At 41.9% G+C, this 17,886-nt stretch overlaps 1 protein-coding gene, 1 long non-coding RNA gene and 9 other non-coding genes across 12 annotated transcripts in view; 10 read left to right on the forward strand and 1 right to left on the reverse strand.

Moving 5' to 3' along the window:
* The first annotated feature begins 185 nt into the window (after nucleotides 1-185).
* Nucleotides 186-4,447, forward strand: LOC126493622 (uncharacterized). 2 transcript variants are annotated; one of them, XR_007589844.1, is made up of 12 exons: nucleotides 186-287; nucleotides 890-936; nucleotides 1,123-1,151; nucleotides 1,346-1,382; nucleotides 2,223-2,299; nucleotides 2,496-2,524; nucleotides 2,765-2,802; nucleotides 3,132-3,196; nucleotides 3,387-3,440; nucleotides 3,916-3,938; nucleotides 4,125-4,177; nucleotides 4,351-4,447. It is a non-coding gene; the product is annotated as an uncharacterized lncRNA (long non-coding RNA). The 2 variants fall into 2 exon arrangements; XR_007589845.1 differs by lacking the exon at nucleotides 2,765-2,802.
* Nucleotides 507-586, forward strand: LOC126493643 (small nucleolar RNA SNORD74). The gene has a single exon (XR_007589856.1). It is a non-coding gene; the product is annotated as a small nucleolar RNA SNORD74 (small nucleolar RNA).
* Nucleotides 989-1,050, forward strand: LOC126493639 (small nucleolar RNA SNORD75). The gene has a single exon (XR_007589852.1). It is a non-coding gene; the product is annotated as a small nucleolar RNA SNORD75 (small nucleolar RNA).
* Nucleotides 1,195-1,276, forward strand: LOC126493633 (small nucleolar RNA SNORD24). The gene has a single exon (XR_007589847.1). It is a non-coding gene; the product is annotated as a small nucleolar RNA SNORD24 (small nucleolar RNA).
* Nucleotides 2,363-2,421, forward strand: LOC126493634 (small nucleolar RNA SNORD44). Its single transcript, XR_007589848.1, has one exon. It is a non-coding gene; the product is annotated as a small nucleolar RNA SNORD44 (small nucleolar RNA).
* On the forward strand, nucleotides 2,624-2,690 carry LOC126493638 (small nucleolar RNA SNORD78). Its single transcript, XR_007589851.1, has one exon. It is a non-coding gene; the product is annotated as a small nucleolar RNA SNORD78 (small nucleolar RNA).
* On the forward strand, nucleotides 3,243-3,323 carry LOC126493641 (small nucleolar RNA SNORD79). Its single transcript, XR_007589854.1, has one exon. It is a non-coding gene; the product is annotated as a small nucleolar RNA SNORD79 (small nucleolar RNA).
* On the forward strand, nucleotides 3,508-3,591 carry LOC126493635 (small nucleolar RNA snR60/Z15/Z230/Z193/J17). Its single transcript, XR_007589849.1, has one exon. It is a non-coding gene; the product is annotated as a small nucleolar RNA snR60/Z15/Z230/Z193/J17 (small nucleolar RNA).
* Nucleotides 3,978-4,054, forward strand: LOC126493642 (small nucleolar RNA SNORD47). The gene has a single exon (XR_007589855.1). It is a non-coding gene; the product is annotated as a small nucleolar RNA SNORD47 (small nucleolar RNA).
* LOC126493640 (small nucleolar RNA SNORD81) lies at nucleotides 4,212-4,288 on the forward strand. The gene has a single exon (XR_007589853.1). It is a non-coding gene; the product is annotated as a small nucleolar RNA SNORD81 (small nucleolar RNA).
* A 2,267-nt stretch (nucleotides 4,448-6,714) lies between the features above and the next one.
* Dars2 (aspartyl-tRNA synthetase 2, mitochondrial) overlaps nucleotides 6,715-17,886 on the reverse strand; it is a 28,055-nt gene continuing 16,883 nt past the window's right edge. The window contains exons 12-17 of the mRNA XM_050130661.1: nucleotides 17,654-17,716; nucleotides 14,504-14,656; nucleotides 11,898-12,116; nucleotides 11,590-11,700; nucleotides 10,154-10,229; nucleotides 6,715-7,106 (exon numbers count right to left, since the gene is read on the reverse strand). Of these exons, the coding sequence (XP_049986618.1) occupies nucleotides 6,892-7,106; nucleotides 10,154-10,229; nucleotides 11,590-11,700; nucleotides 11,898-12,116; nucleotides 14,504-14,656; nucleotides 17,654-17,716 (837 nt within the window). The 3' untranslated portion in view covers nucleotides 6,715-6,891. The remainder of the gene's footprint in view (nucleotides 7,107-10,153; nucleotides 10,230-11,589; nucleotides 11,701-11,897; nucleotides 12,117-14,503; nucleotides 14,657-17,653; nucleotides 17,717-17,886) is intronic.

The following is a 17,886-nucleotide window of genomic DNA, read 5'->3' on the forward strand; positions in this document are numbered from 1 at the left end:
GCACTTTCCTGACGGGAGCCCCCTCCCCTCAACCCTGACTCCAAAGGGAGGCGGGGGCCGGGCTGACGTAATCGCGGGGACTCCGCCCTCGGGCCTTGTAGGGCGGGGCCAGCGGGAGGACTGGAGGGCGGGAAGGAGGTGGGGCTTGAGGCGGAGTCTGAGGGTCTGGGAGGGACTTCTGTGGACGCACGCTGCGGACGGGCCTGCGTCGTGACGTCACGGAGAGCTTAAATACTGGACTCAGTCGCCATATCGGTCTTTCGGAGCTCGCAGCCAACTTGGAGCAGGTACGGTTTACTGTGTGTATGGCTGGTATCAGCACAGGCCTTGTGTATTGCGGTTGGAACCACCGCAAATTGGCGGGATTTGGCGGGCAGTAATGCGCTTGTAAGGTCCTAAAGCTGAAGCTGAGGGGAATTTGGCTTTGCGTGCATGCGCGAACCAAAATGGTACTTTGAGCTTATTTTGCTCTTTTACGGAAAATCTCCATAGAAGACTTGGCATCTGTGTTCTCGCTGTGATGAAGGCTATGTTGGTAGGGACAACTGACCTTGTTGATGAATACCAACAACTCTGATGGCGGACCATGCTGAGTCATCTCCAGAGGCCTTTTGTAGTGACTTTATTGTGCGGTTAAGGAACGCACTGCAATGCTATCTTATTGTAAAAATCACAAGGTTAAAGGCTTTAGCGAGCAACTGGCTCAAAGTGGGATTTTGTGAGAGACCATTAACAAAGCCGCTAGCGCAGTCTTAGGCAAGGTATGCGGTAGAAATTTAAGTAGATACTGAATTACGTATTCCACAATATCACATAGACTGAGCTTTATTCTTTTTTGTGTGTAAAATTGGTGTAATTAAACACGTCTAAACTAGCATGTTTTCTTTAGATATGTTGCCGTGGACCTCTCTGGGACCGTTGGCATTATACAGACAGGTAAGAATTAAGTAAAATATGGTTAATATCTTAAAACTATCAACCTAAAAAAAGCCCATGATGGTATGAGAGTAGTGGACAGAAGGGATTTCTGAAAAACACTGTTCTGAGGCTTTAATTCAGAGAAAGGGAAGGGAAAATGCTGAAAAGAGGAGATCTTAATATTACCGTCTTTTTTCCCCCCAGATATTTGGCAAAGTGGGATGAAGAATGAGGTAAGTACTGAATTAGGCCCTTGTGGATCCTTTCAGGGAACAGTGCCGCAATGATGACATTATATTTGCTACTCTTGACAGTGGGATGACGATAGCTTTAAACCACCGAAATTGTAACTGAGGCATACAGGGTCAAGACTAAGGGGTTTCTAACAGGCTGCACAGATTTTTACATTAGACTGTTTTCCTTCCAGGAACTGAAAGAAGTTGGATTAGCCCTGGGTGTGCAGAGTAAGAAAAGCTCTTTTTCCCCTTATGTCCCATTGAAAGACATCTGTTAGCACAAAGGAAAAGTTGGCAAATACAGGGAGCTTAACTGTAGCTTGGACTGACTTGGAACTAGCCCCTAATTCACAGATCTGCCTGCCTCATAGTGTTGGTTAAAGGGCTAGACCTCAGCAAGCTCCGTCCTCTATATCTGTAATTGTTCAGTTAAACACTCATTAGCTAATGCTTCCGAAAGACTGCTGCCACCAACAGGCTCGCTTTCACCTTATTAGGTGCTGTGAAGTCGATCTTTACTAGCTTGCTAGCTGCCCTGGGTGTGGGATGAAGACAATCCTGGAACTTGATCCATAGGCCGGATGGCCTTGAATTTAGCTCCCTGCCTACACCTGAGTGCTGGGATTAAAGGCCTGTGTCACTCCCACCTGTGTAGAAACGGGGAGGTTCCCCCCAAGCTAACAGCTGATGCAGAGACAATTTTACTGAGTGCTTGTAGAGATACCTGAAGCCAAGGAGGCCATTGCTGTTGCCTAAAGCTGTCCGAAGAGGTTTGAGTTAGCTCGACATTGCTATTCGTGCAATGTCAGAATGGTGGGTGGGAGCTCCATTTAGAGGGCTCTGGGCCTTACAAAGTGCTCAGTCATGTGATAACTTTAATTTCCTGCACAAGGAAGCAGGATGGTCGTGAGTTCAGGCCAGCCTAGCTTACAAAGTGAATTTCAGTATGAGCAGAGCTGTTAAATCCTATCATGGTGCATAGTTACAGAATAAATGAAATTTGCCACTTTGTGTCAGTTTTCTGGTGATTGTACTGACCTAGATTTCTTTTTGCGTCTTAAATTGTAGGTGCTATAATGGAAAAACAAGATGAAATGCTAGAAGTGTTGGAATTGGCAGATAAATGGGCAAACATGGATGGCTTGGTATGGTTGCATATTTTAAATGTTGCTTGCTATGTGTTAAGTGTCTCCTTTGTGTGAACTCAGCCTGCATGATGACAAGCAAATGCTGACTAACATGAAGGTCTTAATTAGCTCTATCTGATAACGGGCTTAGTTAGCATTTCACACTACTAATTCTGCCTTTGACCATGCTAAGATTGATTTTTTTTCTTCCTAGATGATGGAATTACTTGGACAACTTTGAAAGTAAGTATTGGCAAACAGTGACTATACTAATTTAAAGGTGCATGCAAAGATTGTGTAGATCCGGACTCATGCATGTTTGCTGTGCTCTCAACAGGGTTTCTGTAATGATGTTGGTCAAATGTCTGACCTGAAAAAAAACTTGTAGAGAAATCTTAACACTGAAGAACCCTGGCACTAGCAATTAAGGATAATTAAATAATGCTTAACATATCTGTGAGAAGTTTTCCTTTTTAATTCTAGCTACTGGTTGCATGTTTTCATTTGGATGGCTTGTTTGGGTAAGAAGCCAGTTTCTTGACTCTTGTGCTAATAAGGGTTGTGTACAGTATTTAAATAGTAAATTTGAACATGTATGGGTTTTAAAAATGTATACAATCATCTGTCTACATGTATGCCTGCAGGCTAGAAGAGGGCACCAGACCTCATTACAGATGGTTGTGAGCCACCATATGGTTGCTGGGAATTGAACTCAGTACCTTTGGAAGAGCAGGCTATGCTCTTAACCAATGAGCCATCTCTCCAGCTCCATGCATGTTTCTTCAGTACTATATGTTGCCTTAATTTTTTCAGCTCCAACTTTGCCTTTTAAAAGAATGTATTTTCTTAGGTATGAATGCTCTGCCTACATACCAGAAGAGTGCATTGGAGAAGCAGTTCACCTTTTAAATGAAGGTAAGGGATTTTTTTTTTGTAGACTACTTACTTAGAAATACAATACTACTGTTAGTGATGTATAAAGTTAAACAGATGGGAATCTCTCTGAATAAGATTGAAGACTAATTCTTAAACTGAAACAGTACTGAGGAATTTGTTAAGTAAGTGTATGTTGTGAATGTCTTAATAAACGGTTGAATTTCTACAGGTGTCTTGCATGGCTCTCCTTGACTGAAGGCTCCAGAAAGCTTTTTACATGAAGGTAAGTATCCTTTGCTCATGAAACATACATAACGTGTTTTTTTAAAAAGAACTATTCTAAATGAAAGCCGATACTGTGATGATAACATAGTTCAGCAGACATAACCTCTGATGAACAATCCTATGTCTTTCGCTCCTATCTGATGTATCTGGCTGTAATGTTTGAAGGAATATTTTTGCAATATTGTAGTACACAGTAGAAGTGTGGTTTTGTGGTTGTAAGGCTGAAGGATAATGACAAGCACATGGAACCTTGGCGTGGGCTTTGGCCTCAATCCTAGATCATAAAGGTTGTCAAGGCTTTTTTAATTGCCAGTTTTCTAAGTATGCTGGCAAAATCGCAAACCATAAAATGCTGGCCAAGAGTATTGAGAGCTAATCTAAACACTGTTCAAATTCAGTAACCAAAGAATAGTATAAAATGTTCTGAATGGCTCAAGTTTCTGGGCTAAATTTTTTTTCTTGTCTTCAAACAGATCCTTCAATTTTGAATTTCAAGGTAAGTCACCTTGAATTTTTACAGATTATAATTGCCTGTAACCAGTGATGCGATGATTCTGCCAAATGATAAAAAGTGATATCAACTTTAAAACCGTTCCATTTATTTCTGAGGTTACTATAGTAATGTGTAGCCTACAGGTAGTCTAAGCCAGAGAAATGAGGTTTTGTTTTTTTTTTTAAATAGGGCTCCTATGGCAGAAGTGGACAGATTGGCAATTTCACCTCACTATTTAAAAGGTGAGAAATGAAGATGTTAACCATGAATCTACTACAGAATATGTGATGATCTCACTACAACTTGAACTCTCTCACTGATTACTTGATGACTGTAAAGGATCTGATATTCTGTCTTAACAATTACAATTTAAATGGAAATATGGAGATGTGCCTAACAGGTACCTCTGTTGCAGGTGACTGGATGGAGACTCAGAAGATACCTCAGACTGTTTTCCCATCATAGTTAACTTCAAAAAGTTAATCAATAAACTGAATGGAATTAAATACAAAGTGTGCGTTTGGTTCTCTAACAGGAACAAGTAGAGAAGTTTGTTCAGGCATGGGTTTATGTCTATACATGTGTTCCCAAGCCTTTCTCAGGATGAGGTTTTTTTAATTTTATTTTATTATGCATACAATATTCTATGTATGTCTGCAGGCCAGAAGAGGGCACCAGACTATTACAGATGGTTGTGTGAGCCACCATATGGTTGCCGGGAATTGAACTTAGGACCTTTGGAAGAGCAGGCAATGCTCTTAACCACTGAGTCATCTCTCCAGCCCCTCAGGATGCGTTTTTAAAGCAAGCGCATGACTCATAGCTTCAGTTTATGAAGCTTCCTAAACTATTGGCCTTAGGTCTTTGGTATCATTGGCAGGTAGTGGTGCCCGCTTGAGTTGATAGCACTGAAAAGGTCTGGGTTCTGTTGATAGCAACTAGAAAAAGGTGTGAGGGGAGGGCTGCAGGCAATCTAGTTATTGGAAGCATTTGGGCTGCAGAGTTGGGAATGAAACTAGAGGATTGAAGAGTTGAAGTGAACATCTGCACTTAACCCTCCTGGCCTGTGGGTTCTCAGGAGTTGGAAAAAGCAATGAGAAGGAAGTGTGGGGGGAGAAAGGTAGGTAGATCCACCGGAATTGTGTGTAGGTTGCAGCATATATGGTCTGCTGTTCAACTGGGGACAATATTGGGATGGTTTTGTTGAGTTGAATCACCCTGCTGGCTTGAGATGGAGCCCCTCCTTGAGTTGATAGAGTAAAGAGGAAGTTCAATCCTCCAGAGATGGGGTGGGTAACTCCCCAGTTGCTCTGATAGACTGACCTGGCTTCGGGGATCTCTGGCCCTTCAGTACTAGGATTAATGATTTGCCCCATCCATCACACTTGCCTCATGAAAGCTGAACCGACATCACTGATTAGCAATGTTCCAGGCCAACTATATTTTTAGATTCTCATGTGTTAGATTTGCATGTGGATGGAGGACCAGTCTTTTTTCACCATGTAATTTTATTTTTTTAAATATGTAGACAATCATCTGTCTACATGTATGCCTGCAGGCCAGAAGAGGGCACCAGACCTCATAGATGGTTGTAAGCCACCATGTGGTTGCTGGGATTTGAACTCAGGATCTTTGGAAGAGCAGGCAATGCTCTTAAACACTGGCCCTCACCATGTAATTTTAAACGGACAAAAATTAGTTCTCCAGATTTGAAGGCAACCACCCTTATCCAGGGTGCCATCTTGCTTGACAGATCTCTTTGGAAATAGACCCACTGTGTTGCCTTAGCCTTAGATTCCCAGTGTAGATCGGGCTGGTCTCACAAGTGCTAAAATTTTTTGTATGCAGAGCTGTCTGCCTACATGCCTGCATGCCAGAAGAGGGCCCCAGATGGTTGGAGATGGTGAGCCTCTGTGGGTGCTGGGAATTGAACTCGGGACCTGAGCCATCTTCTAGGCTTTAGGGTCCTCCGTTTCTTACAGAACACAGAATGACCTTTCCTACAGGGAAGTGTTGCATCCCAGTATTGTTTTAGCCTGTTAAATTTATAGGAACAAAAAGATGGCCTAGTTGCCAAATAGGTGCTCATTTTCTTTAGTCCTTCCATCTCAACATCTTGAGCACTATATAACAGGATGATGCTGGTGATTGAACTAAAAGTTACGTTCTATACAAGTGCTTTACCACTGAGCTGCTCTGGTGGTTTGAATAAGTGGCCCCAATAAGCTCATCTGAATGCTTAGCAGGGAGAGTCACTTTTTAAAAAAGTGATAAGGGTTAAGGGGTGTGGCCTTGTGCATTTCCAGCCCTGCTTTACAGTATTCCAAGTCATTTCTCAACTGATTCTGGCAACATGGATTCTGTAAAATAGCCAGGACAAGTGTCATTAACATATAAAAGTGACAAAGGCTAAGAATTTAACTTGCTGAAGGTGTAGTACTGTATAGAATCTTGAGATTTTTTTCCCTGAATTCTATTGTGCTTACTTCGCAGTATATTATACTGATGTCTAAAAGGTCACCACAAAGTCAATTTATATGGTTCTAGTGAGGCTAGATGAATTTAAACCCTCTCACATCATTTGGTAGTCTACAGAGGCAAATATTCTGTATGACTGACCTAAATAACCTATCTGGGTTATGTAAAACACGAAGACTTGTCGGGGTGGTGGTGGTGGCATACAGAACTTGTGAGGCAGGCATGAGTTTTGAGGACAGTCTAGACTACAGAGCAAGTTCCTGGACAGATTTCAAAGCTACACAAACTGTCTCAAAAACAAAACAAAAATTCCAATGTTTTCTGTTTGTTTTTATAATGCTTCAATTAAAACTTCCACAAAAGTCACAACCACAGAAAGTCCTAATGGTACATGTTACCAAATCAATTGGGTAGCTTCTGTTTTTTATGAAGCAGTGATGACTGCTTCCACTCCACTCTGGAACTAAGAAGACAAAACTTAAGAGCTCAAGTTTTTGGAAGGTGTGGCTGCTGCATTCTCCTCTTCTGAATCTGCTGGCCATGTGACTTGGATGTGGTAGGGCTTCAGTTCTTCAGGAGGCACAGAATCTGGAGCACTGCTCATGAGGTCATGTCCTCGATAGGATTTGGGGAAGGCTATGACATCTCTGATGCTTGGGGCTCCAGTGACAAGACACAGCAGTCTGTCTAGCCCTACGATATAAAATACAAAGTTAACAGACGAGAAATGCACAGAACTTAACTTTTGGAAAGAACCTGGTATTTTCTACTGTACTTTTTGGAGATGAGGTTTTACTATATAGCCCTGACTGTCTTGGACTTGCCGGTTGTCCAGGCCGACCCTGAACTCACAGAAATCTGCCTGCCCCTGCCTTCACAGTGCTGGGATTTAAGGCATGTGCCACCAATGCCTGGCCCAGTGTTCTTCCTTTAAAAGATGTAGAGAGCTTTTTTTTTTTTTTTTTTTTTTTTCCTGGCTTCATGCATTCTAGACAAGTACTCTACCACTGAGTTGTGAAAACCTCAGGCCTGTAGAGAACGTGTATTTCATTCTTTGTTTTGTTTTTGAGAAAGGATTTCATTCTTTGTGTGTAGGGCTGAGACAAGGTTCTTTGTCTAACAATCCTGACCTTCCTGGAACTCACACTCACTCTGTAGAGCAGGCTGGCCTCGAACTCACACGTCTGATGCATCTGTGTGTGTGTATGCGCCACCACCACAGGATTTCACGTACTCTAGGCTGGCCTGGAGCTCTCATATTTTTACTATTTTTATTGTGTTATCTGTGCACATGAATGCAGGTGCCCACTGAGGCCAGAGGGGTCCAATCCCCGTTCCCCAACACTAGAATTCTATGAAATTGTGAGCTGTCTGATGTGGGTGTTGGAATTAAAATTCAGGCTGTATCTGGTGCACATAAAAAAGCAGACTGGCAGTATGCAGACTCAAGCCCGACGGGGGTCCCAGTGGTGAGAGGGAAGTGGACATGAGCTCCCCTCGCCCCTAACTAAGAAACTAGCTCTAATCAACTTGAGCTTCCCATCCTTAATCAAGAAACTATCTCCAATCAACTTGTAAAGGAAACTTAGTCATCTCGAATTGAATCCCAGTGGGTTTACTCACTGGCAAGCCCCATGCCCAGCAGTAGATGGTAAACACAAAAGGAACCTAGTGATATTTTTATAGAATTTTTATAGACTTTTTGCCTTATTGCTCTGTTCAGATATTCTTTATCTTTCTGGTCTTTTGTTTGTATATTATGGTTTCTGATTTTGTGTTTTTTATGTTTGTTTGGTTTCTGTGTATGTTTACTGATGTTTCTTTTTGTTTGCCTTTTCTCTCTCTGTGTGTGTGTGTGTGTGGGGGGGTGTTTTGAGACACTGCCTGGCCTGTTACGTTTCTAAAAAGAGGGAGGAAGGAAGAGGCCAGGTGGTAGTGCTGCAGCCCATCACTCAGGAGGCAGAGGCAGGTGGATCTCTGAGTCCTGAAACTAACCTGCTCTACACGATGATTTTCAGGGCTACAGAGAGAAAAGAAAGAAAGAGAGAGAGAGAGAGAGAGAGAGAGAGAGAGAGAGAGAGAGAGAGAGAGGGGGGGGGGGAGGGAGGGAGGGAGGAAAGAGAAAGAAAGAAAGAAAGAAAGAAAGAAAGAAAGAAAGAAAGAAAGAAAGAAAGAAAGGTAGGTAGGTGGAGATCTGGGAGGAGCAGGGGGACAGAAAGTTGTGATCAGAATATTTTGTTTTGTTTTTTTTGTTTTTTCGAGACAGGGTTTCTCTGTAGCTTTAGAGCCTATCCTGGAACTAGCTCTTGTAGACCAGGCTGGCCTTGAACTCACAGAGATCCACCTGCCTCTGCCTCCGAGTACTGGGATTAAAAGCATACACCACCACCACCTGACTCAAAATATATTTATTATATAAATTATTTCTCTTTTTTTAAATTATTTTTTAAATGATATGTTTATATTTTATGTGCATTATTGTTCTGCCTGCATGTATATTTGTGTGAGGGTGTCATTTCCCCTGGAGTTGGAGTTATAGACCGTTGCGAGCTGCCTGTGGGTACTGGGTATTGAACCTGGGTCTTGATTGCAGTCAAAAGAATAAAATATGATGAACAATGCCTTGGGGAACTGTGTGAGAGACCAGGAAAAAAGGCAGAGGGCCTTTCACCTCAGGTGCAGTTTGTTCCCTGGATTGCTCTAAGTTGTGATTTTGTGCCTCCCGTGACAAATACTGGCATTAAATTTTAAGGCATGTTTATTCTCGCTGGATATCAGAATATAGCTATAGACCCTAAGCTGGTGAAAGGACATGCTGAGTACTATCCTCAGTGTACCCTCAATCTGGATATGGCCGCCTGCCTCGCTTTCATGCTTTTCCATATAATCTACGTATCAGGCAACTGTGCTTTCTCTGTCCTGAGAAAGTTCTGGGAAAGGGCTACTCTGTTAATAGTATGTGCTTACTGGTGCTTATTTAAATGTTTTTCTGAACCCAAACAACCTTCCTTGGATCACTGCTTTATTTCATTAGTGTGTAAAAGTACACTGAAACCAAAGTAAAATTGTCTACAGCATTAGACTGTTGTTTACCCATTCTTTAAGGACCTCAAGTCCCAGGTCTCACAGACAGATCTGGATAGGTCAACAAAAAGTTGACACTAGCCCCCAATTTTTTTTCTCCAAATAAAAGGAAAAAACCCAAAACCAAAAAAACAAATTCAAGTCCTCTTCGACAGTAGTAGGTACTTTTTTGTTGTTGTGTTGTTTTTAAGTGTGTGTGTGTGGGGGGAATTGTCACACTGTAGCCTTTGTTGACCTGGAACTTGCTATGGTGACCAAGCTGGCTTTGAATTCACAGAAATCTGCCTGCCTCTGCCTCTCAACTCTCCCAACTGTGTTTTTCTCTTCCCTCTCTCTCTCCCTCCCTCTCTCTCTCTCTCTCTCCCCCCCCCCCCCCTCCCTCCCCCCCTCCCTCCCTCCCTCCCTCCCTCCCTCCCTCCCTCTTCTGTGCAGGCATGTGTGCACCTCCACACCTAACAGTAAAATAAAAATGAAGTGTGTTCATATCTGCACAAGGCTTTGGGTTCAACCTCACCTCATAAATTACTGAACAAAATGAGACTCACATGGAACTCTTGGACTCAGCTCCTCCCAATTCCTTCCCCTTAAACTGGGAGTCTGAATTTGAGATGGTGCCATGGAATGGAATTTAGTGTACAAAATGACAAATTGTTTACCTAAGGCAATTCCTCCATGAGGGGGTGCCCCATATTCTAAAGCCTGGAGCAGATGAGAAAGCAATTTCACATCTTCCTGAAATGCAAAACACGTTTCATTTAAATATACCGAATGCAAGTCTGTTGTCACAGACTGAAATAAACAGTAAGGGAAATGAAGTTCATTTTAAACATGACATGACTTAAACAACGCACTGGGAGATGTTAATATAAATACAACAACAGAGCTTTATGAGGGTTAAAGTTCAATGGATTAGGACAAGTCCACTCCAGCACTCTGGAGAAGGCAGGGAGACAATGAGTGCCAGCCTGGCCTGAGCGACAGCCTTAACCCAAAAGACTACTAAGTCCACAGAGGCCCACCTGGCTTTTCCTCTCAATGTTATCATTCACTGGGAATGACACTTCAGGAGCTTGTTCTCGAGAGTCGTCCTTCCGTTCCTAAACTACCTGAGACAGGGCTTTAGTAGCCCAAGCTGACTCAGCAACTCTACCGCAGCCTCTTGAAAGCAGATTTCAGGCTCGTGCCACCTCTGTGCTTTGTGACTTGGCCTAGCACCTGCCTCAGTTTTTCATCTTTAAAATGAGCATAATGAGGGCATCCCTTACAGAAATTATTGTGAAGGTTAAATAACACATCAGTGAATATATGGTACTGTTTTGTTTTGTTTTTTTTTTTTTTCATTTTTTTAAGTTGATTTTTGTTGAGTTCTACATTTTTCTCTGCTCCCCTTCCTGCCTCTCCCCTTCAACCCTCTCCTAAGGTCCCTTATTTTATTTTTAAGTCAGGGTTTTGCTATATAGCCCAGGATGGCCTGGAACTCAAGGCAATCCTCATATTTCAACCTCTAAGTGTTGGAATTAAGTGTATGAGCCACCACATTTGGCAGTATATCATGTAGCCCCTGACACATAGTAAGCATGTGATTTGAAAGAAAATGACCACATAGGCTCATAGGGGTTGGCACTATTGGGAGTTGTGGTCTTGCTGGAGTGGGTGTGGCCTTGTGGAAGAAGTGTGTCACTGGGGGTGGGCTTTGAGGTCTCAGATGCTCAAACCACACCTGGTGTGAGATATCTTTTCCTGCTGCTTGCTAATCCAGATATTGAACTCTCAGGTCCTTCTCCAGCACCACATCTGCTACATGCAACCATGCTTCCTGCCATGGTGATAATGGATTAAACCTCTGAAACTGTAAGCCAGCCCCAATTAAATATTTTCCTTTTTAAGAGTTGCCATGGTTGTGATGTCTCTTCACAGCAATAGAAACCCTAACAGTAAGCATTAATAAGCAAATAATATTATCATTTGCTTGTCTCAGTCCCTACATACAAAAGCTGACATTTTGTATTTAGTAAACTCTCCTTTTTAAACAAATGTTTCATACAACAAATATGTGGTCAAAAGAAAGGCAAGGTTAGAAGGCATTTGTTACCTTTAATAATGTTGCCAGGATGTACCTCTGTAGCTGTGCATCATGAATTCGGATAGAACCACCTCCTATCTCACTGCCATTTAAAACCAAGTCATAGTGTTGGCCACGAACCTACAAGATTCACAGGATTTCCATATTAGAGAAAATTCCCGACTTTTAATTCTACAGGACCACGACATTGTACTTAAAAACAATTTATTAACAGTAGGCTCAGTTTTCCCTTGGCTCTCCTGAGTGAATGTTGAAGTCCTTTGTGTCTATTTAGATATTTACTTTTTATCTGGAAGAATAAAATAAAAGATCAATACCTTTTCAGGCTCAGTATAGAGGAGATGAATGTCACTAGGGTTAGGAGCAGTGAACGGGTGGTGGGCTGACTCCAGCTCTGTGGGACTCTCTTCCTTAGTAACGAAGAGTGGGAAGTCCACCACCCAAAGGAAAGAAAACAGTGCTGGGTCACGGAGTACCACTCCTCTCATTTCCAGAAGGTCTGCACACTGCAGTCGTAACTTTCCCAACAAAGAGCACTGTAAACAAAAGACACAAACATTAAGTTAGCTTTTTGTCAGAATGGGCATTGGATAGACAACCTAAATTTTGAAGGCCAGACTCTATTAAAAGACTGGCCAATTACTAGATGAGACACATTTTCTCAGGGGACAAAGACGATAAGCACACACGACCAGCAGCCTGAGCTGACTGTGTGAGCAGCTCATACGGGTGACCAGGAACACAGGCTCCAGAGCCTCACAGACCAAGCTCTGAGCCTGTTTGTCTACTTACTAATTTCTTTGCATCTCATTATAAGTAAATGGGGATAAAATACCTACTCCAACACTGAAGTGTTGAGGTGAGGTAGGGAATTGCTTTATTTTCCAGGTTGGCCTTGAACTCAAAACTGGTTCAACCCTGAGAAGCTGGGACCACAGGTGCATGGATAAGATTTGTAAAGTTAAGTGAGACATAAGGTATAGAACCCAGTAGAGTATGGGGGTCAGTTTCATTCATTCTAATTATTATTATTACAATTTTCGTTCCTGAAGGGATATGGTGAGGATTTGGTGAATGTCTGATATGCACTTAATAGTCAGAAACTGTTGGCTATGATTAGCGGTGGCATGAGTTAGAAGTTGATATGAGGCTAAATTCTGAGGGTTGGGAGGCAACTCGGAAAAATGCCTGTCAAGAAAACATGAGCACCAGCTGGATCCCCATTACCCATGTAAAAGGCAGTTATCTGTGACAGCAGCACTTGTGGGGCAGAGACATGATGTGGGAGGTCCTTCTGTATATGTGTTGCTCTTATTGGTTAATGAATAAAGCTGCTTTTGCCTATGGCAGGGAAGAATATAGCCAGGCTGAGATACATATATAGAGAATAGGCGGAGTCAAAGAGACAACATGTAGCTGCCGAAGGAGACAGCCGTCAGAACCTGATTGGTAGGCCACACCCTCATGATGATATATTGATGGGCAGAATGGAGATAAATTAAGATGTAAGAGATAGCAAGGAATATGCCTAAGCTATTGGCCAAACAATGTTGTAATTAATATAGTTTCTGTGTGATTATTCAGGTCTGGGCAGCCAGCAAATGAACGAGTAGCCTCCAATTACAGAGACAAGTGTATTCCTGGAACTTATTGAGCAGCTAGTCTAGCTGATCAGAACTCCAGGTTCAGTAAGAAACACTGTCTCAGAACGTTAAGGTAGAGATTGAGGAAGAATACTCAGTATTATTTCACACAGGCACTTATGTGTATACACTCACATATACACACATATCACCCATTTATCACACACAAAATGTGAATTTGGGAAATAGTTAATGATTTAGATTTGATTTCTCCACTTTTTAGGTATGTTATGATAAGAAAACCATTCACCTCTGTATCTCTATGTGGTCTCAGATTTGTGGCCTAGGTGGCTTTTCTTCCTGCCAAGGAGTGAGCTAGCATGCCCAGTTCTACAAGTTTTAATATTCATGTGGGGTTTTCTGTAATGTTTTGTATATTTCACAAGGGCCTTTCTAACTACATCCACTCTCCCATTTATTTCATGACAGAGGATGGTTTTGTTGGTACATGGCTACACTCAGCACCTGTGATTGAAAACCAGTCCTGCCTTGACCACAGCAGTTATCAGCCAGCAGCCCCGTCCTCCAGTGGACTGAACTGTCCCTCCATAGTTTTAGGAATACATACATTGTGTACAAAAGTTTGTAATTACCAATTCCTTTCTTTTACAAACCTTCAAAATATTTTTTCATAGTTGTATTGACTTCTTGATAAGAGCCAGATCTGACTGTATAATGCCAATAAAGTTGATACCTGATAAAAAGTCCAGTTTTAAAGTTTTCATTGTGTGTGTCTGAGAATGGGAGAGCTGGAGATGGAGACGGGAGGACAGAGAGACAGACAGAGAGAGAGAGAGAGAGAGAGAGAGAGAGAGAGAGAGAGAGAGAGAGAGAGAAAGAGAGGAGACAACTTTCGGAAGTCAGTTTTCTCTTACCTTGTGGGTTCCCAGAGACTGAACTCAGGCCATTAGACTTGGCAGCAAGTGCCTTTACCCACACAACCACCTCACTGCCCCAAGACCCCAGTTTTGGCTTGCTTGTTTTAGTTTTGCGTTATTGAGACAGGATCTTACTATGTAGTGTAGGATGGTCTCCTGCTCTCCATACCACCATGCACAGAATGGCTCTAGTTTTTATATAGTGTATTATAAAGTAGTGAAATACATTTACATAACAAGTTACGCAGAGCAGCCCTGCTTTATGAAACTAACAGTCCATCTTAAATATGTAAACAAACATGGGGAAGAGGCAGCCCTAACAGTCCATCTTAAATACGTAAACAGACATGGGGAAGAGGCAGCCTTTTGCACACAGCCATGTGCTGAGACAATTTTACTCACTGCTTTCTCATGTTCCCCAGCAGTCAGGAGCACCATGTCTTCCTCTTGGATCTCCATCAATCTGGTTAATTCCAATCTTTCCTCCTCCATTATGAATTTAGCAAATGGTGAACTCCAGTTCCTCTTGGCATTCAGGAATACAGGCAGGACTTCCTTGGTAAAGAAAAAGGTATATATATTTGTTTTTTTGAGATAGGATTTCTTTGTAGCTTTGGAACCTGTTCTGGAACTAGCTCTTGTATACCAGGCTGGCCTCAAACTCACAGAGATTTGCCTGCCTCTGCCTCCTGAGTGCTGGGATTAAAGGTGTTTGCCACCACTGCCCAGCTATTGTTAATTTTCAAAAGTGAGATGAATTTGTTTTCTCACAGAAGAAAGATTTCTTGTTCTGAGCAGACTACAACTTACATGATACTGTGTCTTTTCCATCATGGACCCCTTCAAAATGATACAAAATAAACAATTTAAAAGTTAGGCCTGAGGTGTAGGCATGGAAGCCCAGCTACTCAAGAGACTCCAACAGGAGGCCTGCCTGAGCTATAAGAGTGAGTCAAGGCCAGCCTAGGCAACTTAGTGAGACTCTGCCTTAAAAAAGGGAAAAATAAAAGGACAGCAGAGGATATAATTGATCTTAATAGTAGAGCACTTGCCTACTTGAGAGAGGCCCTAGAAGTGTCTGTGATTTTTTTTTTCCTTTCACTTCTGGCGGATTGCAAGTGAATGGAATAAGAATGACTGAGCTGGGGGCCAGTGAGATAACTCAAGTGTGTGACCTCAGCATGTATCCCCACTCCCCATCATGTACACACACACACACAATAAGAAGTACATACATACAATAAGAAGTAAATAAATTTTTTAACAAATGTAGTAACAGTCCCACCAGGTAGAGAATGCTTTGGTCTCTCATGTGTTGGGATCATAAACATTTCGCCTGTCTTTGTTTGCAATAGGGTCTTGCTACCTAGTCCAGGCTGGTCTAGTAGAACTCACAGTGGTTGTGCTTTAACTTCCTGAATACTGGGTACAGATGTGTGCCACTATGCCCAGTCTAAAAGAATATCTCTACAGAGAAAAAGAGAAAGAAAGGATGGCTCCTTAATTTTTTATGAATAGTTTTTCAGTCTTTTATTTTCTAAAACTTTGCCTTGATCCGTTTTGGAAATCCTTTTCCTCCTTTCTTTCTCCTTGAACTGATGACCAAATCTAGGGCCTTGTATTGCTAAGCAAGCACTCCCCACAAGTACCACTAGGGGCAGTCTCAGTATCTCTTTAAACTTAAAGTTTGAGACAGGGTTTCATTATGTTACGCAGGCGGCCTTAATTCACAAGGTAGCTCAGATATGCCTTGGACTTATGACTTTCCTGCCTCAGCATCCTGTTCTCGTGTTTCCTTATTAAAATATCTTTATCCCTCTTTGAGCTTGAGTTACAAGGCAAGTGAAGTAAGCAGTCCACTTAAAAAGAAATTTGAGAGGTGGGTGTTATGGTGCACACTTACAACCCAATACTCAAAATGAAAACTTGATGATCAAGAGTTCAAGGAAAAGCCGGGCGGTGGTGGCGCATGCCTTTAATCCCAGCACTCGGAAGGCAGAGGCAGGCGGATCTCTGTGAGTTCGAGACCAGCCTGATCTACAAGAGCTAGTTCCAGGATAGGCTCCAAAACCACAGAGAAACCCTGTCTCGAAAAAAACAAAAAACAAACAAACAAACAAAAAAAAAGTTCAAGGAAGCCTTGGCTACATAAAATCCTGCCTTAAAAAAGCAAAATAACAAAAACCAAAATGAACTTTAATATTAATTTCTTTATACCATAACTTATTTAAGCATCCCTGTATGTTCACTCTGTTCTTGTTATAAATGATACTGTGGTGAGCATAAGATCTCCTTATATCTAGGATACTGCATCTAAAACATATCACAGAAAACTTCTGACACTAAGAGCTTGACTCTTCATTTTATTTTCTGGGTTTTGTTTTGTGAGACAGAATCTGAAGTAAACCAAGCTGCCCTTGAGCTCCTACCTACACATAGGCGCTGAGACTAAAGAGTATGCTATCATGCCCAGCTGCCAGGACTCTGGTTCCAAAATGCCCAAGACAATTTACATGTCCAGTAATGTAAGAATTTTCTGCTCCTGCTCTTCATTTTAGTAAGATTATCCCCTAAACCCAGAACATAAAAATATGTTGGTCAAAGGCGTACTCATAATTTAAAAAATGGACACAGGGAGAAGAACCAATAAGGCTTTCCACCCTAGTCATGCCACTGTCAACCTTGACCACCAAGGAACTATTCACTTATTTAATTCCTAAAAAATAATCTATTTATTTGTATTTTATGTACATTGGTGTTTTGCCTGCTGCTTGCATATCTGTGTGAGGGTGCTGGATCTTGTGGAACAGGAGTTATAGACAGTTGTGAGCTGCCATGTGGTTGCTGGGAATTGAACTGAGGTCCTCTGGAAGAGCAATCAGTGATCTTAACTGCTGAGCCATCTCTCCGGTCCCATTTATTTAAATTTTAAAACTGGATTAAAATACTTTTGTGTATGTTAAAAGAATATGGCTTAACTTTCAGTATGATAGTAAATTCAATTGTTGGCTGGAGAGATGGCTCAGCAGTTAAGAGCAATGGCTGCTCTTCCAGAGGACCTGGGATCAATTCCTAGCACCCACCTGGCAGTTCACAACTATTTGTAACTCCTGTTCTGGGGGATTCCACACCCTCACACAAACACACATGCAAACAAAACACCCATGTACATAAGATACAAATTATTAAGAGATTCAATTGTCTAAATTGAAGTCTTTCAGTAAAGATAGATGCACAGTAAAAACATGATCTGAAAAAATGACTCTCAAACCTAGGAGCTCAGCAGTGAAGGGGACCAGTTGCTCTTGCAGAGGATCCGGGTTCAGTTTTCAGAACCCACATGGTGGCTCACAATCATCTGTCACTCCATTCTAGGGGATTCAGAGGCCCTTGTGGGCCCACAGGTAGCAGGCATGCACTTGATGCACATACATATATGCAGGCAAAACACCCACACACATAACAAAAATAAATCTAAAAAGCAAAACCAAGCCAAAACTAGAGCCGTGCAATTGTTAGTAGAACAGATTGCCACAAAACGCTGCCCCTTACCTGACTGAAATGGTGAGTTGCAAAGTCTCTAATGAACGCAATGTCTTGCTTTCTCAAGTACTTCTGATGAAAGAAAATCAAAGTAAATTCTTCAATATGACACTCAGCTTTATGAACAGGTTCACAATGTCAAATTAGAAGATATAAGCACATTTGTTCATGTCTTTTCAATACGATTGGGAATTAATAAAAATTTTAATCTCTTCTTCAAAATGACATATGTTTTAAGGCTT

Source organism: Alexandromys fortis, unplaced genomic scaffold, assembly GCF_014885135.2.
Source record: "Alexandromys fortis isolate MF-2015 unplaced genomic scaffold, M_Fortis_MF-2015_v1.1 scaffold_346, whole genome shotgun sequence".
Lineage (NCBI taxonomy): Eukaryota > Metazoa > Chordata > Mammalia > Rodentia > Cricetidae > Alexandromys > Alexandromys fortis.